General features: G+C 30.4%; 2 protein-coding genes across 4 annotated transcripts; both read left to right on the top strand.

Moving 5' to 3' along the window:
- The first annotated feature begins 709 nt into the window (after positions 1 to 709).
- On the top strand, positions 710 to 7,122 carry LOC129310179 (regulator of G-protein signaling 1). Of its 3 annotated transcripts, none has more exons than XM_054952061.1 (12): positions 710 to 973; positions 1,497 to 1,617; positions 1,764 to 1,827; positions 1,925 to 2,009; positions 2,954 to 3,027; positions 3,196 to 3,387; positions 3,932 to 4,020; positions 4,150 to 4,388; positions 4,740 to 4,864; positions 5,483 to 5,604; positions 5,681 to 5,889; positions 6,756 to 7,122. In XM_054952061.1, exons 1-11 carry the CDS (start codon positions 897 to 899, stop codon positions 5,876 to 5,878), a joined length of 1,386 nt encoding a protein of 461 aa, XP_054808036.1. In that variant the 5' UTR covers positions 710 to 896; the 3' UTR covers positions 5,879 to 5,889; positions 6,756 to 7,122. The 3 variants fall into 3 exon arrangements, with proteins under 3 accessions (XP_054808036.1, XP_054808037.1, XP_054808038.1); XM_054952062.1 differs by having other exon boundaries at positions 6,845 to 7,122; XM_054952063.1 differs by lacking the exon at positions 3,196 to 3,387.
- Positions 7,123 to 15,952: 8,830 nt separating this feature from the next.
- Positions 15,953 to 18,695, top strand: LOC129309587 (very-long-chain 3-oxoacyl-CoA reductase 1-like). Its single transcript, XM_054951212.1, has 3 exons — positions 15,953 to 16,603; positions 17,232 to 17,301; positions 18,228 to 18,695. Exons 1-3 carry the CDS (start codon positions 15,984 to 15,986, stop codon positions 18,510 to 18,512), a joined length of 975 nt encoding a protein of 324 aa, XP_054807187.1. The 5' UTR covers positions 15,953 to 15,983; the 3' UTR covers positions 18,513 to 18,695.
- The last annotated feature ends 1,410 nt before the right edge of the window (positions 18,696 to 20,105 follow it).

Below are 20,105 nucleotides of genomic sequence, written 5' to 3' on the forward strand. Positions count from 1 at the left end.
CACTTCAAATCCAAACCTTAGGTTGAAATCACAACCCAAAACCTTCATTAGTCCTCTCTAACCACATATCATACTAATTTTACTAAATTACTCTTGATTAGTCTAATTAACAGGAGGTTAATTTTCAACATGCTATAACTTTAACTATTAAATATGCAAAGTTGCAATTGTAAAATATTAAAGTAGTAGTTGTAAATTAATGATAAGGTAGTTGTAAACAATTAGAGTTAAACTTTGTTAGTAAAGCATAATCAGTTTAACTAATAAATGAAGTTGTAGTTGTAAAATGTTGAAATGATAGTTGTAAATTATAAATAAGATAATTGTATACAATTAGCATTAAATTTGTAATGTATGATTAGTTTAACCATTGAATATGTAAAGTTATGATTGTAAAAAGTTAAAATAATAGTTGTAAATTATTAATGAATAATTGTAAATTATTTAATTGATGTAATATATTTTTAATGAGGGTATTATGATCTTTGCACCTTAATTTTAAATTACACTTAATTTTCAAAGAACCTGATTGTGATTTTTAAATTTTGTGAAACTTATTTATAAATAAATTTATCCTACAAAACTTATATATAATTTTTACAAATTATAAAATAAAAAAGTTAAAAAGAAAAAGGAATCAACATGAGCTTTAAACTTTAGTTTTACAAGTTGGACCGACAAATCACTTCTATCATTAATCAATTGACTAACTTGCGTATACGCCAAACCGTTAGGACTGCGAGTGTGGAAATTGGTACGTGAGTGGGCGACCCTTTTCACGACCGACCTGTACTCAAAGATCGAAGCTTGCAACCGCGTGAAAGACGAGCTTGTGTTGGATTCAATGCTGTCACAGTGTGTTGTAGTGAACTAAACTCTCTTCCAATGCACCCAGAATGGCAAGCTGTGCCGTGGAAGGAGGGTGTCCCAGCGACTATGTGGCCATCGCCGTTTCCATTTTGTCATTCCTTTTGTAAGTTTCTCCTTTTTGATTTTCTGTTTCCTCTCAGTCGAGCAAAGGAAGAGGAATTAGCCAGTAATTAGGCTAATTGAATCCAGTGAACGATTGAAATTGCAAAACCTGAGTGATGGGATGGGATTTTAATTCACTGCTTAAATTAAGTGACTTCGTTTTCTGCTTAGAGATCTCCCGATTTAGGAAATAGTGTTATTGCCGTTTGCTTCGGAAATTTATCTGGTGGTAGGTGAAAAGTCATTTGTCACCTCTGCAGATGAGCAAACTCTTTTCTCACTTCTGTGCCATCCAGTTTTAGAACTTCCAGCATGGTTATCAATTATTTATATATTTTCTTTTTGTTATGCTATCATTATGGAAAGCATTCTAGTTTCTGTGTTTGTTCAAATTGAGACGGTGACCGTTAATATCATTCTGTCTTTAACGATTAATGTGATTCCAATCGAGAGCGATATAATTTTTGTTTCGGTCTTATCATTGTGTTATCTTCTGTTGCTGATAGAGTTCTTTCATCTTTCAGGCTTCTCTCATGGTCAATCTTTCCTTTTCTAGTTGACAAGGTTCCTCGTACTACAGGCAGTAGCTTCTGGATTCCAGTTCTTCAAGTTGTTGCTAGCTTCAACCTTCTGCTTTCAACTGCGGTAGAATGAAAATTCTGAATCTTTGTCATTAAATATTATTCCATGATTGCTATCTAATCAGTCCTAGCTTTTTACCGGTTCCTTCTGTTGTTGCTGTCTGTTTACCTGTAAACTATATAATGTTTGACTCATTTAACTTTTGTAAGATGTCTGTCAATTTTGTGACATTCAAAAGGAGACACTGGTGGCGATCTTGTTATCTTTGGGCTGGTAATTCATTCTATCTCCATCATTGGTAACTTGCTTCTATTGTCTTAGCATGTTTGCTACTTGCTAGTAATAACTTGGTGTTTCTATTTGCTTTCAGTCTGGGTTGAAGGTCCGCTAGGGTTTGGTTTGTTGCTAAGCTGTCGAATAACACAAGCCTTCCAACTATATTTTATTTTTGTCAAGTAAGTAAAGCCATGTGATGCTATCAAGTAACAAATTGGAATTGAATTATGACTATGCGGTATGACCCAGTAGGTTCCTTATGCTATGTCTTTATGATGTGTAAAGAATAAAGAAATAAAGAGTGAGTAGTTTTGTTAGTTAGGGAGTTAGTTTGTTAGGATTTGTTATAAGCTCCAAAGTGTAAGTCAGATACTATGCTAAATAGAAAATTCAGATATATAGTTCAGTTCTCCCTATTCTCTGTTTCCCTTTCTCATCTCTTATCTGTTTTTCTCTCTCTTCTCTGTTTTCTCTTCCTCCTTTCTCCTTCCTTTCTCTTTTCCTTCTCTCTACCACATCGCTTTAACTCTCAACCATCCAAGCAACCCAAGCCCACTCAAGCATATATGATCATCTCTTATCCCTTGCCAAAGCTCATTACCTGAATCCAAAGGCTGACAGTCTGTATTGTGTGCTGGATATAGCAAATAGTTATTTGGTATCATCTTTTGTTGTGCTTGTCTAACTGGTTTTGATAGTGAAACTATGTTTCATTAGTGCATTGATCATTGTATTATTTTTTTATAGGGCTTTTATTTGGTAGGCTTTGTTAACCTAAAGAAGTTGCCCTTGGTCTGTTTGCTTCGTGATGTTTCATTATTTTTATTGTTATTTATATACTGCACTCTCCTTAATAGTGATAAAGGAACTTGTCAAATGTTTATAAATTTTATACCGAATTATGAAAAAAGTGATGAATTAAAAAAAAAAAAGTAGACCCCAAAAATCCTTCTTTGATTTGAACTTATCCAATTCAAACCCTTTCTATTCTGAAATAAAAAGAAATAAAAGAAATCAAACTCTCGTGCAATATCTTAATTGAGTTATATGTAATGATCAAGAATTTTAGTTTCATTCTATATCTAGACATGTCAAAATTTTACTTTGTTTTTTGATATTTCAGGAGGCGCTTACCACTTATCAGATCATATTTTCTTCTTCCCCTTATTCTTCTTCCTTGGATTGCTGGTGCTACTTGTAAGAATCTATTAATTATTTCTTGTTTAACTAGTGCCTGTAATGACAATAGAAGCAAGTTTTTTGTATATATTTCTTATCTCTTATTGTCCAGGGAATTTATATTTCTCATCTATTTAATTTATTTTGTGCAAGTAGTTGTGACTGGATTTTTCATTCATGATATAGTTATTCATACAAAGAAGCCTCTAAACTATCGCTGTCACATGAGGGTTCAGTGGATCATCCCAATTGTATGTCTCCATGCATTTTATGTGACCACTTTGCTGGGAGTTACAGGAGCCGTTCGTCATATAGAGTTCAGATTTGATGAACTCAGAGATCTCTGGCGGGGAATATTTGTATCAGTTTTGTCCATTGGTACACTTTGTTGCCTAGATTCTGTATGCGGCTTAGAAATTTTCTTATATTTATATTAAGGGTCATCCTAATCAATGCCCTAAAAGCACAAGTTAAGGTTTAATGAATAACAATATTCTTTGAAGTTGAATAACTGATCTAGGCTTTTTTTAAAAGTCAAAAACTAAGTGATAAGGGTTTTGTGAAATCTTAGATGTTAATCGGTAAAAGGATTGCAATTGGTTGGATGTATTTACCAAAATTACCTGATCCTTTTTCTGAAAGACCTGCATAAAAATATGCTACTGACGTAAGTAAGAAAATGGCTAAATTTTGTGTCCAAGGTCAAGGTGAAAATCATAATACATGCATCTTCCTTTCTTGTAGCATTTTGACTGCTTTACAAAGATTGGTATAATATTGCGAAAACACCCCACTGAGGATACTAATTCACTTGCTTAAGTGACTTTCAAACTGAAATATATGAAAAATTGAGCTCAAATGGGTTCAGAATGTCTCAATCTGGTGGCCTTAAAATTTTACTGTTTCTTCTTTATGCTCCCAGTTGTGTGGGTTACAGCTTACGTACTGAATGAAATTCATGACGATATCTCATGGCTTCAAGTTGTCTCCCGGTTTTTGCTTCTAGTTATGGTATGCTCTGCTGCTGCTGCTTTTGTTGCATGACAATGCTGTAACTTGCACTGCTAGTTTAATTGAAAGCTGTAGATTAGACCATCACTTTCTGAAACTTATATTTACTTCCAGGTTTTCATTTAACAGGCCAGCATACTCGTTATGGCTTTCTTTTCAATATCAACTTCACAACCACTGCTCTCACAAATCAGCTTGAGGCGAAGGGAATCCAGAGAGTTTTACACGATGGGCCAGGCACTGGGCATACCCGATAGTGGGGTATTAGCACAAAATGACCCAATTTCTGTGATAGATGCTAATGAGCCATTGGATAAGCTTCTTCTGAACAAGAGATTCCGGCACTCCTTTATGGCCTTTGCTGATAGGTTAAATACCCTTCTCTGAATTTCAAATTCTTGGTTGACTTTAAGGAAAATATAGGTTGAAGGCACCTGACCAAAATGACAGCTCTCTGTCATTTTCTGGGTGGATGTTTGAGAATATTTTTTGGCAGAGAAGTACTCAGGTGTAATGAGTGACTATATTCTGAATGTTGATTGAAGATGAAAGATGCTTAAATCTGTACGTAGGAACCCGAGTAGAGATAAATAGATCCTATATCTCTATACTCTAGTGTCACCAGGTCCAGACTGTTTTGGACCTAAAAAGTTATGAACTCAAACAATTTAAGTTTTCTTCGAACATTTATGTAATTCTTCTGTTTAATTAATTTACAGCTGCTTGGCTGGGGAGAGTGTGCACTTCTTTGATGAAGTTCACGAGCTTAGTAAAATACCTGAAGATGATTCAGTGAGAAGGATCTATATGGCACGCCATATTATTGAGAAGTACATTGCTTCAGGTCTGTAGCTCCGGTGCCTTTTCTTTTCTACTCATTTTTTATTCTCTGGCTTGTCCGGCATGTATCATGGGTTACTTCAATATTGTAAACCTTGAAATCTCTTGTTAGCCTGAAAAAGCAATTAAAAATAAAACCTTGAAATCTCTTTAATTGTCTATGAACTCGGACATTTGACATAAATGTAGTTGATGGCCAAAAATAGATGGAAATGTAGTTATGATCCTAAGCTCTTCAGCTTTTATTTTTCCTCTTTCCAGTAAATAAGATGATGATACTCGAAAGTATGAGGCTTTTTGTGGTTTGGGAGTAGAATGGTACGACAGTAATTTTAATTTAGGAAGCTGCTTTACTGTAATGATGTGCTGTGTGTTGGTTTTTGTACGTTGTTAATGGCTAGGGGTAGTGGTGGCAGAGTGACTTAATCAATGAAGGAAATGACATGTATGCTGCTTGGTCCAATATTGGGACCAGATTTTGAGAAATAGAAAATTATTCTTGGCCTTTGCATCAGTTTATAATACTCAGAAATAAGTGTTGCAAGAGTTCCCTCCAAATTTGTGGGGCTTGAGTTCATCTTTCTTTCTTTTTTGGCCATAATTGTAAATTGTATTTGTACAGGTGCATCAATGGAGGTGAACATTTCTCATCGAAGCAGGCAAGAAATTTTGACGACTCCCAATCTTGCTCGCCCGGATCTCTTCAATAATGCATTAAACGAAATAATGCAGCTGATGAAAACGGTAAGCTGAGACTGCATCTCTGGGGACTATCTGGGTAGCGTAAATTTTTCATCTAAACAATAATATTTCTCCTCAGAATCTGGCAAGAGATTACTGGTCCTCAACGTTCTATACGAAGTTCCAGGAAGAAGCCAAGAAGAGATCTGATAGCTATGATCTGGAGCCAATATCAGGATGGAATTTCTCTCCTAGGTTGAGTTCCGTGCATGGTGCAGATGATCCTTTTCACCAGGACCAACTTTTCAAGAGTTCTTCTGGCCGTAGCTATGATTGACACTTGATCAGGTAGCAGCCCTATAGATTACTCCTTTTAGGCTATAATATAAAAGATCTTCAATAAGCTTTGCTTAGTCCAAAATATAAGACATTTGGTAGTTTTTATAATTTTTTGGGAAAATATAACTTTGAGTCCTTTTACTTTGCTCGCGTTTTGCTATTGATCTATACACTTTTTTTTTTCCTGGTGTTTTAGATCCTTATACTTTTGTTTTTCTGTATTTTAAATTCTTACACTTTATTCATGAAAGGACCTAAAATACCAAAAAACAAAAGTGTAGGGACTTAAAGCACTAAAAAAAATGTATAGGGACCAATATCAAAATGCGAGCCAAGTGTAGGGACCTAATATTATGTTTTCCCTAATTTTTTTTCAACCATATCCCTATTTTATTTATTATTCTTTTTGAAAAAAAAAAAAAGCTACATTAGAATTTTAATTTTCATTATTAAGGCACTTATATATCATATTTAATAAGGGTGTTATGGGAAACATGTAAATTTTTTAAGAGATTAAGGTTTCACTTGACTTTTTTTGAGAACCAAAAAATAATTACCAATACCCTATGGCCATGTTTGATTATTAAAAATGAATGAAATGGAATAGATCAAAAAAATAACACAAAAATGAACTAAATCATCTCTCTTTTTCATAATAAATATGATAAAACTTATTAATATATAGAGCAAATGTGGGAATTATTACATCCTCCAAAAACTTCATGAATCATGATTTTCAACCTCATAAACTAAATTACTTCCTTCCTTTATGAATATGATTTACTTTTTCTTTTGATCATTTCATTTTTATCTTTATTTTTTCAATTCATTTTATTTCATTTCATTCTAATAACCAAACGTGACTTGTATTGTAGTTCGGATGGAGTATTATTCTAGCTTAAGGGAACATTGGAATCATAGCGATACAAGTTAAACCTTACTTTCTGTTGAACCTTACCCGCAGAATAATGACACGCACCAGCCATAGAAGATGAAATAATGGGAGGAGACAAGGAAAGGTCTGATCAAAGAGTCATCGGTGTTACATTTTTCTTGGCATAATCTGTACAGATATGATATGACATTGTATATTGTGATCAAGTGGCTGAACCATTCAGCTCTAAAAACATTTATTGACACTTTTAGCTTGCAAATTAAATTTCATGTAACAAACAAAATCCTAATTAACAATATACTCAAAGGCTTAGTTGTTGATAGAATACAATGAGGCTATGTAATTCATGTGGATGATTTTACCTAATGGAATAATACTTGTTATAGCAAATGTCACATTTTTTTAGCCTAGTCCATTAAGTTAGACTAGACACATCTTAACATGGGAGCTAGAAAATATATGATATAAGTTTTAATTTTGTGTAAAATTTTTTATTGTGAAAAGTGAAAACAGCTGTTTGGTATTAAAGCACAAATTTAATCTGTCAATTTTCGAAGATGTCACAAGTTTATCATTGAGCCGATAAATGGGAGTTCCTCGTGCACTTTCTTCGTAGGAAATCTTATGGTCTTATATATTTGTCTTTTTATTTGCGATTGTACCCTTTGCTTTTTAGCTGTAGCATAACACCTGTTTCCATTTTGTTTGATACACGTTTCTGTGTTTTTTGCGTTCCAAACACAACACATGGTCTGGCCACTTATATTACCACATATTCTGTGAGTGCATGTTCTCTTGAATTTTCTGTCACATATGGATAAGGAAAATGACAGTTTCATTGCTGATAAAAATGAAATGGCCACCAATTAGTGAAGTTCCAAGTTTAATCCAAGCATAATATTTCAAAGATACAAATTAATGCAATATTCTATATAGAAAAAGTAATCATTTAATCTTTATTGTTTTAACCCAATTGTAACTTGGTGTTTGAAATTTAATTTGTTGTAACTATTCTTATAGTTTTAATTCGATTACAATTCAATTCTTGATCTTAAACTTTTACAATTAAGTCCTTATAGTTTTGATCATTTAAATATTAGTCCTTATATTTTTAAAAATAAAATTATAAAAATTAAAATTATTTTAAAATTTTAATCTTTATAAAGATTAAAAGTGCTTAGTAATTTAAAATATTAATCCTAAATTTTAACATAATTTTGATCTTTATAATTTTATTTTTTAAAATATAAGGACTAATATGTTAAATGATTAAAGTTATAAAGATTGAGTTGCGAAAGTTAAAGTTGAGAGATTGAGTTACAATTGATTTGAAACTATAATGATTGAGTTACAATGAATTAAGATTTAAATATTGAGTTATATTTGAATTAAAACTATAAATATTAAGTAATTAATTTTTTCATTTTACATCAACAAACATTCTCTTATCAAGTCATCCTGCACCACCTTTCCCTTCCTTACTTCTTAGTATAATGTGCAACACAAGCATGACACTGGGCATGTTGTGTCTATCACAACGTTCGTGTTAGTGCCTACCTACAGGTTTTCATTGAACGGGGTCCTGTTTCATGCATGTGTTCACATATGTATTTGGGACACTAACAAGCAAGAATCTGAATATAAATGTCAAATTAAAAATTTTAATTCTGAAATATGATAAGGACACTGAAATTTGAGAATGTCAGCATTAAAAAATCTTAATTTAATATTAATATTTTTATAAAATATTTATTTGTAATTCTCCCTATGTAATTTTAGTTTTTTTGTACAATGAAACGGTTTGTGTGTAATCGATTTGCCTCGTTTATGTGTACCATATTCAATATATATATATATATATGCAAGATATGTTAACTCTCTCTCTCTCTCTCTCTCTCTCTCTCTCTCTCTCTCTCTCTCTCTCTCTCTCTCTCTCTCTCTCTATGTGTGTGTGTGCATGTGCGTATGTGTAACTTTCTCAAAGACGCCATCATATTGATCCATATATGACTGAATGAGGAAGTGTCAAAGGGAAGGGAAAGTGAATAATTAAACATTAAATTTTTTTTTTGAAGAAATAATAAAGCAAGTTAACCCGCAAGTTAGCTTGCAACAGGCTTGGACAACCACTCATATTCAAGTGAGCATCAGAATATGCAACCCAACTCACTACTCTTTGATGGGTTGGGCATACAGACCCAACTTATATTACTAGCTCTAACAATGATTCATATGGTTAAAAAATAATTAATTTATGAATTAAAGTATATTTTTATCTTTGAACTGGTTACATAATTTTAAAGGTGGCAATTTTAGGGCTTATTTGGTTTATGTTTTCAAAAAATATTTTTTATTTTTAAAAATAAAAAACTTGTTTGAGTAAGCGTTTTGTATTTAAATTTTTTCAAATTTTTTTTATTTTTATTAAGTGAAAATATTTAGAGCTATTTTTTTTTAACTCAATAATTGTAAAATATCTTCAATTGTCATCATATGTTACTACTATTAATCATTAGTGACAACCATTGTTAAAAAATCTTTTAACTCTAAAATTATTTTCAAATTAACATAATCAAACAGATTTTATTTTATGTTGTTTTAAAAAATTAGTTTGCAAAATAGTTTTAAAAATAAAAGATGAGAATAAAACCAAACAAGCCGTATATTTTCAATTATATTTGTTTATTTCCATTCCTATTCATCAATTTATATTTTGTGAACCAAATGTACTCTTGGAATGAGATAAGTAAGGAAGCTACATAGGGATAAGAGACTATACATTTAAAAGTTAAGAATTATTTTTTCCACTCAATTTTACTCAAAACGTATTTTAAACTCAACTGATCAATTATATCCTTAAAAATTAGAAATTCCCTACTCCGTCATCCTACTATTATTTTCCTCGTATGTTGGTATTAGTGGGCCTACAACTCATTTTTTAATATTCTTTTCCACTCTTCTTCCCACTCGCTCCCTCCCTCACTTCTCCCTCTTCTTTGTGGCCTTGACTAGGCTAGATTTGACATTGAGAAATCAAGGAGCTCTTTGTACTCTTTACTTGGACATCTTGACAATGGCACCAATGGCTTCATTGAGAGTTGCCCATGCTTGTTGATCTCATTTTGGATATTGTTAAGGCACGTGTTGTGGTCTTCAATGTCCATGCAAACTTGGGGAATCATAGTGTGCAAGTTTAGCTGGTTCGAGATGATACAGTCAAGTCTTTGACTGTGATTGCCACTCATTGGCCACTTGCACCTTTCTTGATTGTCGGAGCTAATGAAACAATCCTAACCCAAAACTCATATTTAACCATATCTCATCATAGTAGTAAAGGATTTATCAACCATGGTAGAAAAAAAAACTACCCTTATTTCTAACATAATATTTATAGCAAGCCTAGTTAACTAACATAAACGCCTACTATGGTAAAAAATTTTAACATTCAGGGCTATCATAGCAAAAAAGGATATAAGTATTTGATCCCATGGTAAACTTACAATCAAATAATTGTCTATATCTAGTATGGTAGGAAAGGAACAAGCTCCCTTGTGCAACCTACCATAGTAGCAGGAAAGATTAAATCTGCACGATTATAATTCAGATAAATTATAAAGAAAATAATAAATAGAAGCAAAAATAACTAAAACTATACATTTATGCCTCTAGTCAAATTCCATCAACCTGGGTCTTGGAGACTAATATATTAATGCAATAAAATTTGAATAGAAATATCAATTAAATAAACAAAATATCCAAGCTAGGTAGCCTAGTTGTGGTAGCAAGCTTCTTCCTCTAAGGCCATACTTTTCACGAAGCTGCCAGTCCTTAAGTATTCCCTCCCTTAAGCTCAGCTATTGGTTCTTGCAGCAATGAAGAAAGGAATGAGACAATAATTGTCCATGTCTAGTATGGTAGGAAAGAAACAAGCTCCCTTGTGCAACCTACCATAGTAGTAGGAAAGATTAAATCTGCACAATTATAATTTAGATAAATTATAAAGAAAATAATAAATAGAAGCAAAAATAACTAAAACTATACATTTATGCCTTTGGTCAAATTCCATCAACCTGGGGCTTGGAGACTAATATATTAATGCAATATAATTTGAATAGAAATATCAATTAAATAAACAAAATATCCAAGCTAGGTAGCCTAGTTGTGGTAGCAAGCTTCTTCCTCTAAGGCCATACTTTTCACGAAGCTGCCAGTCCCTAAGTATTCCCTCTGACCAGTGGTTTTTCACAAAAAGTTTCACTTCAAACTAATTGTCATAACAAAAAAATTCCAAGGGTATCTCAGTTCAACTCACCAATTCCTTCCAGCTAGCATGCTTGAAAAAGTTTTCTCTAATATGTAACTATCTCACAGGTGATATAGGCATGTTAGAAAAGGTCCATTCATATAACACAATAATTTTGATAAAAGGTGTGAGAATCCATCAACCTCATCCAGTACTTTAAGTATATACTATCTGGAAAATATCAACAATATCAAATCAATATTATAATTAAAAGGTATAAAACCATTCATAGGGCAATATTATTAGATTAAAAGTCCATTTTGTCTCATAGTAAGTTATTCCTCCTTATTTCATCCTTATTTCCGCAAGCTAAAGCCTTAGGTAAAAGGAGATGGTGCCTGGCTAAAGGTCTCATAGTTCCATAACAAGCCTTAACTTCCCTCTTTGATTGAAAGGGTGCCCAAAAATGTACTGAGCTTATCCCAACCTTGATTAAAAGAACTGCGTAACTCAAGCACAAAATGAGGCCATTTTGTGCGTGCCAGATGAGGGCAAATGCGTGATCACGATCTTACCTTATTTCATCAGTTTTATCTCACAACTTGCTGCCACCTCTTGGATAGGACAGTTCCAATATATTCCATATTAAAGCATACTTTTATTCATCACATAATCATTCAATAATGTTCAATGATCATGAACTATCATCCCAAGCAATTATATTTGAGTCCTCACATCAAAATTAAATTTTACATCATACATCATATTTACACCATCATCATAATTAAATTATACAATCAATCATGATCAAACAACATCACATCCTAAATTTTTCAAACAAGTAATGTAGGATTCCTAAGGTTTATGCAACATAAATTCTCAATATTTTTACACTTCACTAGACCAAATTTTTACAAAACATTGTAATAAGCATGCTTTATTACATTCAATTCAACAGTATTATAAAATTTGTAGTTACCTTTCTCCTACTAAAAGTCCTTATGGATAAAAATTTGTATTCAAACATCCATTGAGTCCAAAAGCATTTTTTAAAAGTGCAATGTGGAGTGACCAAGTGGAAGGGTAGAGCTAATAATTCAAACCAATCCCAAACAAGCTTGAAAAATTCAGGGCTAGGATTGATAAAATTATTTTTTTTTAATGTTTGGCCTATTCGAGCATGCCCGAATAGGCTAAAAAAATTTGAATTCGGACTTGGCTCAAATACCTAAATTAAGAAACTTATGTTTTTTAAAATATATAAAATATTCTAAATATTAATTAATTCATTAAGTTTTAGGTCATTTTATATTAAAATATCATATATTTAAGTAGAGCCCATAATTTGAGCAACCGAGCTAAATTTGGGTTGGATTTATTTGGATTGAGCTTAAAGTATCTTACCTTATATAAAAAGCCCATACAATCAAGTCTGATCCTAACACCTTCGGGCTTATTTAGGCTAGCCCAAATGCTCGAAACTTCTTAAAAACATTGTTTCTTTATTTTTAAAACCAATTTCAATTTTTTAAGTAACTTTGTTGAGAATAAAACAATATTTTGACTTTAAAAGGATAAAAGAAAATATAATAACTTATTAACTTTATACTTAAGTAACTTTGTTACTGTTTTGTTGTATTATGTGTAGTTTATTCATGAATATTTTCTTTACTTGTAAATTAATGTCATAGTTATTTAGATATTGTTCTTATCATGGTTATATATAAATATTTTATATATTTTAATTAAATTATACTATTTTAATTATAATCAAGTTGACCTAAATTCAATAACAGTTGGACCAAAAATTTAAAATTATTGTCCCAATTGGTTCAAAGCTTTCAATAACTTTTGGGTAAACTATAATTTTCATTTTTAATAATATGAGAAAAATAGTCATCATTATATATATAAAGAAAAGTCATTTAATTATGAGTAAAATATATTTTTCATAAAAAAATTTTCTTTGACTTTTTATATTGTTTAATCTTTACATACAATGGATATTTATTCTAATTTATTTAAAATTTTTTATCAAGTCTGGCATGGACGATAACTAGATAATTATTCAAGGATATTTTTCTATTTCTTATGTTTATCTAGTAGTAAAGTCAATAATTCATACATGCCCAAACTTTGTTTTTAAAATAAAATTTAATTTATTTTTTTAATTTAAATTTAATTATATTATTTTATAAAAAATAGAAAATATATTTTTTGAATACTTAAATGATGTAAGGACTCAATTTTTTTTAAATATATGGGTCATAGAATATAAAAATAAACATTAAAATATATTTTAAATATTATTTTTAGATATTTTATTGACAAAAAATAATAAAAATACGAAAATATGAATATTTTTTAAAAAATAAATATAGTAATGCACTCAAATATATGGTATTTTAATATAAAATAACATAAAACTTAAAGAATCAATTAATATTTATTATATATTTTAAAAATATATTTTGTATTCAGGTTAAAAAATATTATATTGCTAATCCCAGCCCTAAATTTTTAGACAAGTTCACGTTGACCCATCAAGTTTAATTCAAATTATCAGCTCTTTGAGTACATTATTACGTACGCTTTTTTTAACAAAATTATATAGTGATATTTTTATTATTTTTAATCTATAAAATATCTCAAAATAATATTTAAAATATATTTTAATATTGATTTTAAAATTTAAAGGACAAAATATTTTTTTAAAAAATTATTTTAATAAAATAAAAATAATTAATTTTAAAGTATAAAATTAATTTTTAAAATGAAAAAATTAATAATTTGGCTATTTGGGACCCGAAGAGGTTTTGGTCGGGTTTTGGCCTGAGCTTAGCTATTTCGATTTTTAATAAGTTCAACCTTATTTAAGCAGGTTCAAATTAAGTCCTTTGCCAAATATAATCGGCTTGTTTGAATTACCCGCTCAAATTAGTACACGGAAGCAGTGCTAGTTGCCTGGTAGGTATAGTTTTTGTTTGCTATTGCCACGTGTCATTTTCTTTGGCCACGACCTCCCATGGAATTAATTTAATTGATTACTATCCGGAATGTTTGGTGGAGACTTGTGGGTGACATGAAGACTTATGGGAATTGAATTGTGATTCAACATCCAAATATAAATTCTGGTTGTTGAGTGAGAGGCCCTGTGCATTAGAACCCTAACTGATCACAATTGTAAAGTAAAATACCACAATTTATACCAATGGGTTGCATTTAAGGATGGAAATAAATCAAATCAAGCCAAAGTTTTACTAAATAGGCCTGACTTATTTATGTAAATAGACCTAATTTTAAGTTTAAGTTTAGTCTTTTTGCTAAACAAGCCAAGTTGAAGCCTCTTGCATCCCTATTTATTTATTTTAATATTTTAATGAAATTTAATTAAATTATATTATAGTATAATATATTGCATATAGATTTACATATATTTATATAACAAGGAAATAATTTGTGTGTATAATATATACACACTACGAAAATATAAACAAAGGGGCCTGATGAGCTTGCAAGTGAACCTTTAAAGAAATGCTTATTTATTTAAATAGACTTGATTGTAAGCTTAGGCTAGGCCAAACGCTAAGTTAGGAGGCCAATTTTCACTCATAATTGTGTCAAACAGAAAGAGCTAATTGTTCACAACATAATGAATCAGTGTTTAAATTTTTGTTGAAAGATATATCAATATTTAATGTTGAATTGTATCTTAAGCAATTTTTTGTTATCTTCAATAGAAACACACATCTGTACACAAATAAAAAAAAGACCTCAAGTTATGGTTTGATTAGACTTCATATCTGCAATGGAAATGCACTTCCCACAGGTCATGATTTTATCATTTCCCAGATATATGGAACCGCTGATGCATTTATTTTGTATGAGGTTATAGATTATGGTTAAGGATGTACTTCCTTCATCTTCATATGTAAAGTATTTTTAATTAAATTTTACATACTAATAAATGTTTGTATTTAGTTGAACTCACATAAAAATATAATAATTTTTTATTTTTATCTCTAATAATATCATAATTAATATCATACTAGTAATGGGGGAACATATAAATAATGATCTATTTCATTTTTTAAAATAAGAGCAAAATTATTTAATTACTCAAAAATATTATTGTCACCCCTTATATTTAAGGACAAAATAAGCTTTTAAAAATTATTTTATATATAGAGACAGAGGGAATATATTATATATAGTTAATTAATTTATAGTATAACAAGATAATCCATTATATTTGGACAATAATATAAGTTGGTTATTTTCTCGTATATTCAAACAAAGGATGTAGGGTTTTAGATCTTGGTGCCTATCTCTCTCTTCTCCATTATTAACCTGAAATGCTATGATGCTTTGTTAAAATTCTAAACTAATAATTGTTCAGAAAGTAAAACCAAAACCCAAAGTCACTTTATTAAAGTAGCCAAATTTGTGTACCACAAAAAAGAGCCAAATTTGCGTACCACAAAAAAGAGCCAAATTTGCCATTGCTCCCTGCGTTGGCGTCTTCAAATGATCAATTAATAAAAGACTACAATGGAATCATAATTAATGCATTAATTTACAAAGGTAGGTACAACGTTAGTCCTCTCAACTAAATTATACTAAATGTGCGTCAGCAAGTCTATGGCCATGAGTGATCTTTGTGGCAATATTCTTCCAAATTACTCCCTAACTCCCAATATATAATCTTTATTCTTTAGTTGAATTCACATAAAAATAAAATAATTTTTTAGTTTTATCTTTAATAATATCATAATTAATATAATAATGATGGTAGAGAAAACATACAATTAATAATTTATTTTATTTTTTAAGACAAGAGTAAAATTATTTAATTACTCAAAAATATTATTGTCACTCTTTATATTTAAAGATAAAATAAACTTTTAAAAAATACTATAAGAATGGAGGGAGTATATGCCTTGAGAAGCGAAAGTTTGGGTAACAATGGAGTGGCCAGAAATCTTCCAAGTTGCAACATGCTCCTTAGGATTCATCACTCTTTCTAAAGCTTTGATCTACTTTGTGAGATGGGTGTGGATTATGTTTTTGAGGCCTCCCAAGAATCTCAAAACCTATGGTTCATGGGCTATCGTCACCGGTTCAACTGACGGAATCGGGAAAGCCATTTCCTTGGAATTGGCTTCCAAAGGACTCAACATCCTTCTGGTTGGTCGAAACCCTCAAAAGCTCGAAGCCACATCGAAGGAGATCAGAGACACACATGGTGGATCTGTGGAAGTGAAGCTTGTGGTGATAGACTTTGAGACTATCAATGGAGAAGAAATAGTGAGGAAGATAAGGGAAGCGACACAAGGTTTAGATGTGGGTGTGCTGGTGAACAACGTTGGCATGGCAAGCCCTTATCCGAGGTTCTTCCATGAAGATGATTTGGAGTTTATGGAAGCAATTATTAAAGTGAATTTGGAAGCAGCAACTTGGGTGACGAAGGCTGTGATTGAAGGAATGATCCGAAAGAAAAAAGGAGCCATCGTCAACATTGGATCTGGTTCTTGTTCTATGATTCCTTCGTATCCTCTCTGCACTCTCTATGCTGCTACAAAAGCGTATGTTGTTCTATTCTTAATCTTAATTTATTCAAACTCTTTCATTAATTATTACAAATTAAATTTCAGGCATAAGAAACCATCCATTAAGTCCTTAAAAACTGATCTGAGTATAACAAGCTTTGGGTGCTCTTCAGATAGGAGTTCAGGTTTTCTGATAATCACAAGCTATTCGTTCCTTTTACTTAAAAATAAAATAAAATTTTTAGATTTTAAATTTTGTAATTTTCACATTAATTTTTTTCATTTTACTTTATATGAAATTATAAAAAACTATATATATATATATATAACTTAAACAATTAATTTTAATTTAGATGAATATACAATTCTTTTTACAAAAACTTTTTGTTGCGGTTGATTTAAGGATTTTCTGTTTTGTTTCTTGCTGTCCGAATTAATTATAAGTGATGATTAAGTTGGTGACACACACTCACACACACACACAAACACTAAAAATCAATCAAGTTTTAGACATTAAAAGGTCTCAACCTTAATGTTGGATTATTTTAAGAAACCATAAAGGCACATGAAATCGACAATAAATTAAATTCAATAACCTCACATTTAAAAAATTTAAACTCTGTAATGTCCTAATAGTTTCATAACTGCCAATTATATTTCACAGATATTTTTGGATGTTCTCAAAATGCATTGGTTTAGAGTACAAATCACAAGGAATTGACGTCCAGTGCCAGGTTCTCCCATACTCTTAACCTTCTTAATTTATTAATCATCAATATATTGCATTAGTCTCGAATAGAAGGCCGTTAATTAATTATGAGGTGCTTTGATAATCCAAAATATAGGTCACGCTTTAAGTCATCAAATTTTTTTCCCCTAAAACTTGGGCTCTATAAATAGGCATGTCAATAATAAATTAAGGGTAAATGTTAAAAAAAAAATGTTTTGCTAAAACAATTTAATAGCTCAACAAGTTTTTTTTCACCAAACTACCATGACGAGAGAAGTCCAAATGGAGAATTCATTTTCAAAAGATTAATTTATTAGGTGGGAGAGTCTTTCATATTTGTATATCTTACACCAGTTTGTGAGACTCCTTAATGTAAGATTCATTACAATGCCACCTAATTAAGAGCTGACATTCTTAATAGCTCCTTAGCACAACACTCTACTTGGCCTTTATATCAGTCAAAAAACTTCATGAATAATTCTTTTTTGTCACACCAACATTTCAATAAAAGTATCAATGTGATAAGTACAAATTCAAAGGAAAAACTCACTCTTAAATACTTAGTGGGTAAGAAAGCCTTTTACACTTTTAAACCTCACATCATCACTATAGGTCATATATTCAAGCAGTGTTGGGACCAGGTTGTTTGCTATCCTCTCTACTGCCTGTGCAGAATCTCAACCCGTCATTTGGCGGAATTAAATGAAATTGCTTTGACCATGAGTTGAGATGAATGGCTGAGATTTCGAACATTAAAGAGGACAATAAAGAAGGTAGCTTAATTAATTTTATTGGATGCCACAGAAACCAAACTATTAATTAATGATGACCAGATAATAAAGCACAGCTCAGCACAATTTATTTATTAAGAGATCCATATGGTGGTGACTGGTGAGAGTGTAAATTGTTGGGTCATATTTATGCAAACAGGTACCAATGTTGGTAGCAACAAAGATGGTAAAACTGAAGACATCATTATTTATTCCAACGGCCAAGGATTACAGCAAAGGTTGTGTCAGATGGTTTGGTTATCATGAGAGTCTATGTGTGCCCTACCTCTTACATTCTCTTCAATGTCTTCTCTTGCGAATGGTTCCTCATTCTCTTGTGAATTGGCATCTCATGCGACAACATCTTTATATGCGTAAAAGAGGAATTGCCAAGTATTCCAAACTCAAAGCATTACAAGAATCTCAAGTAAACAACAACAATTAGAATTATAATATATTATATAGATCTGTTATAAGCTTCTGTTATTAGATGATTAATGAAATAAACAGAAAGTTCTCTGTTCTGCATTTTTTATTTTAATTTGTGTATGATCAGTTGCTCCTAAGGGGAGTTAATTTACTACGACGTAACAGACATGTTATAATGCTATGATTACAGTTATTATTATGTGTGTTTTTCTAAATAAAAATATAAGAAAATTTATTAAATATAGGGGTTGTCTATATGTGTGGAGAAATTCTTGTTTGGATTTGGTGGGCCATGTTTTTCATACTCTATATTTAATAAAAACATAACATATCAAATAGTTGTAATTTATATTGATAATGAGAAAAGCAAAGGAATTAAAGAAGCATTTTATTTAACATTAAAAATAATTACACGTAAAATTTTATTTGACTAGTATAACATGTATTAATATTTTTATTAAATAGAATATGAATGATGCAAGACATTGAGTTGATTAAATTGTCTCTAATTAATTGCTTCAATAATTCACCTGCGAAATAATTTTGTGGCTGGAATGATTATTTGTGAGTTGACAGTGAAAGAAGGCATTTGGCAAGTTTGGAACCAAGATCAACTGTGCTCATTAAAGCTTATCAAAGTTGTAAAATACTTTTTCTAGATTATAATATAAGTAATTGTTACTCCATCCGTTTAAAAATATAAAATATTTTTAACCGAATCTCACCCCCAATAAAGTAGTTACCTACTTTTCAACTAACCTTATTTTTTCATATTTATCCCTATTAAACATCTTACAATAAATATAAAGTCACTATCAATAGGAATATTTTTGAAAAAAGATAATGATTACATTTCGAAAGACTAAAAATATTTTACATTTTTTAACATTCAACTCCTCGAAAAATGTCTTACATTTTTTAACAAAGGGAGTAAGTTATTTATTTTTCTAAAAAAATTAGTTAAAATTTTAATTTTCTAAAATTTTTCATCTTTTCAATAGTATCCTTGAGGAGAATAAATATAATATTTGATTTATTATTCAAAACATCTTTATTAATTACTTGAGTGGAGTATAATAAAATAATGGTATAATTTAAATATATATATATATATATATAATCTAACTAATGCACTATATTTTAAATCAAGTTAAGCTTTTAAAAAAGACCCTATATTGTAATCCAGAGCAAGTCATTAGTTGTTGAATATTAATAATATTAATATTGTGTGTTAATAGTTGGTCACACTTTGTGCATGTTCAAAGATGGCGTCAAGTAGGTAGCTAATAATGTATACAGTTGATAATTAAGATTAGTTGAGGTTATTCAAACGGGAAACTTATAAAGAAACTTACATAGCCAAGCATATCTTGAATACTCTCAAGCTTCAAGTTTATTTAGGCCCGCTTGAACATTCAAATTATTAAATTTTTTCTTTTTTATTTTTAAATTCAATTTCTAATTTAAAATTAATTATTTTATTATTATAAAAAATATAAATATACTTTTTAGAATACCTAGAAAATTTAGAAGACTCAATTTTTTAAAAAATTGTTTAAATATTATTTTAAGATATTTTATCAGCTAAAAGTAATAAAAAATAACAATT

This window comes from Prosopis cineraria, unplaced genomic scaffold, assembly GCF_029017545.1.
Source record: "Prosopis cineraria cultivar Desert tree isolate PC_DT_omini unplaced genomic scaffold, ASM2901754v1 PC4, whole genome shotgun sequence".
Lineage (NCBI taxonomy): Eukaryota > Viridiplantae > Streptophyta > Magnoliopsida > Fabales > Fabaceae > Prosopis > Prosopis cineraria.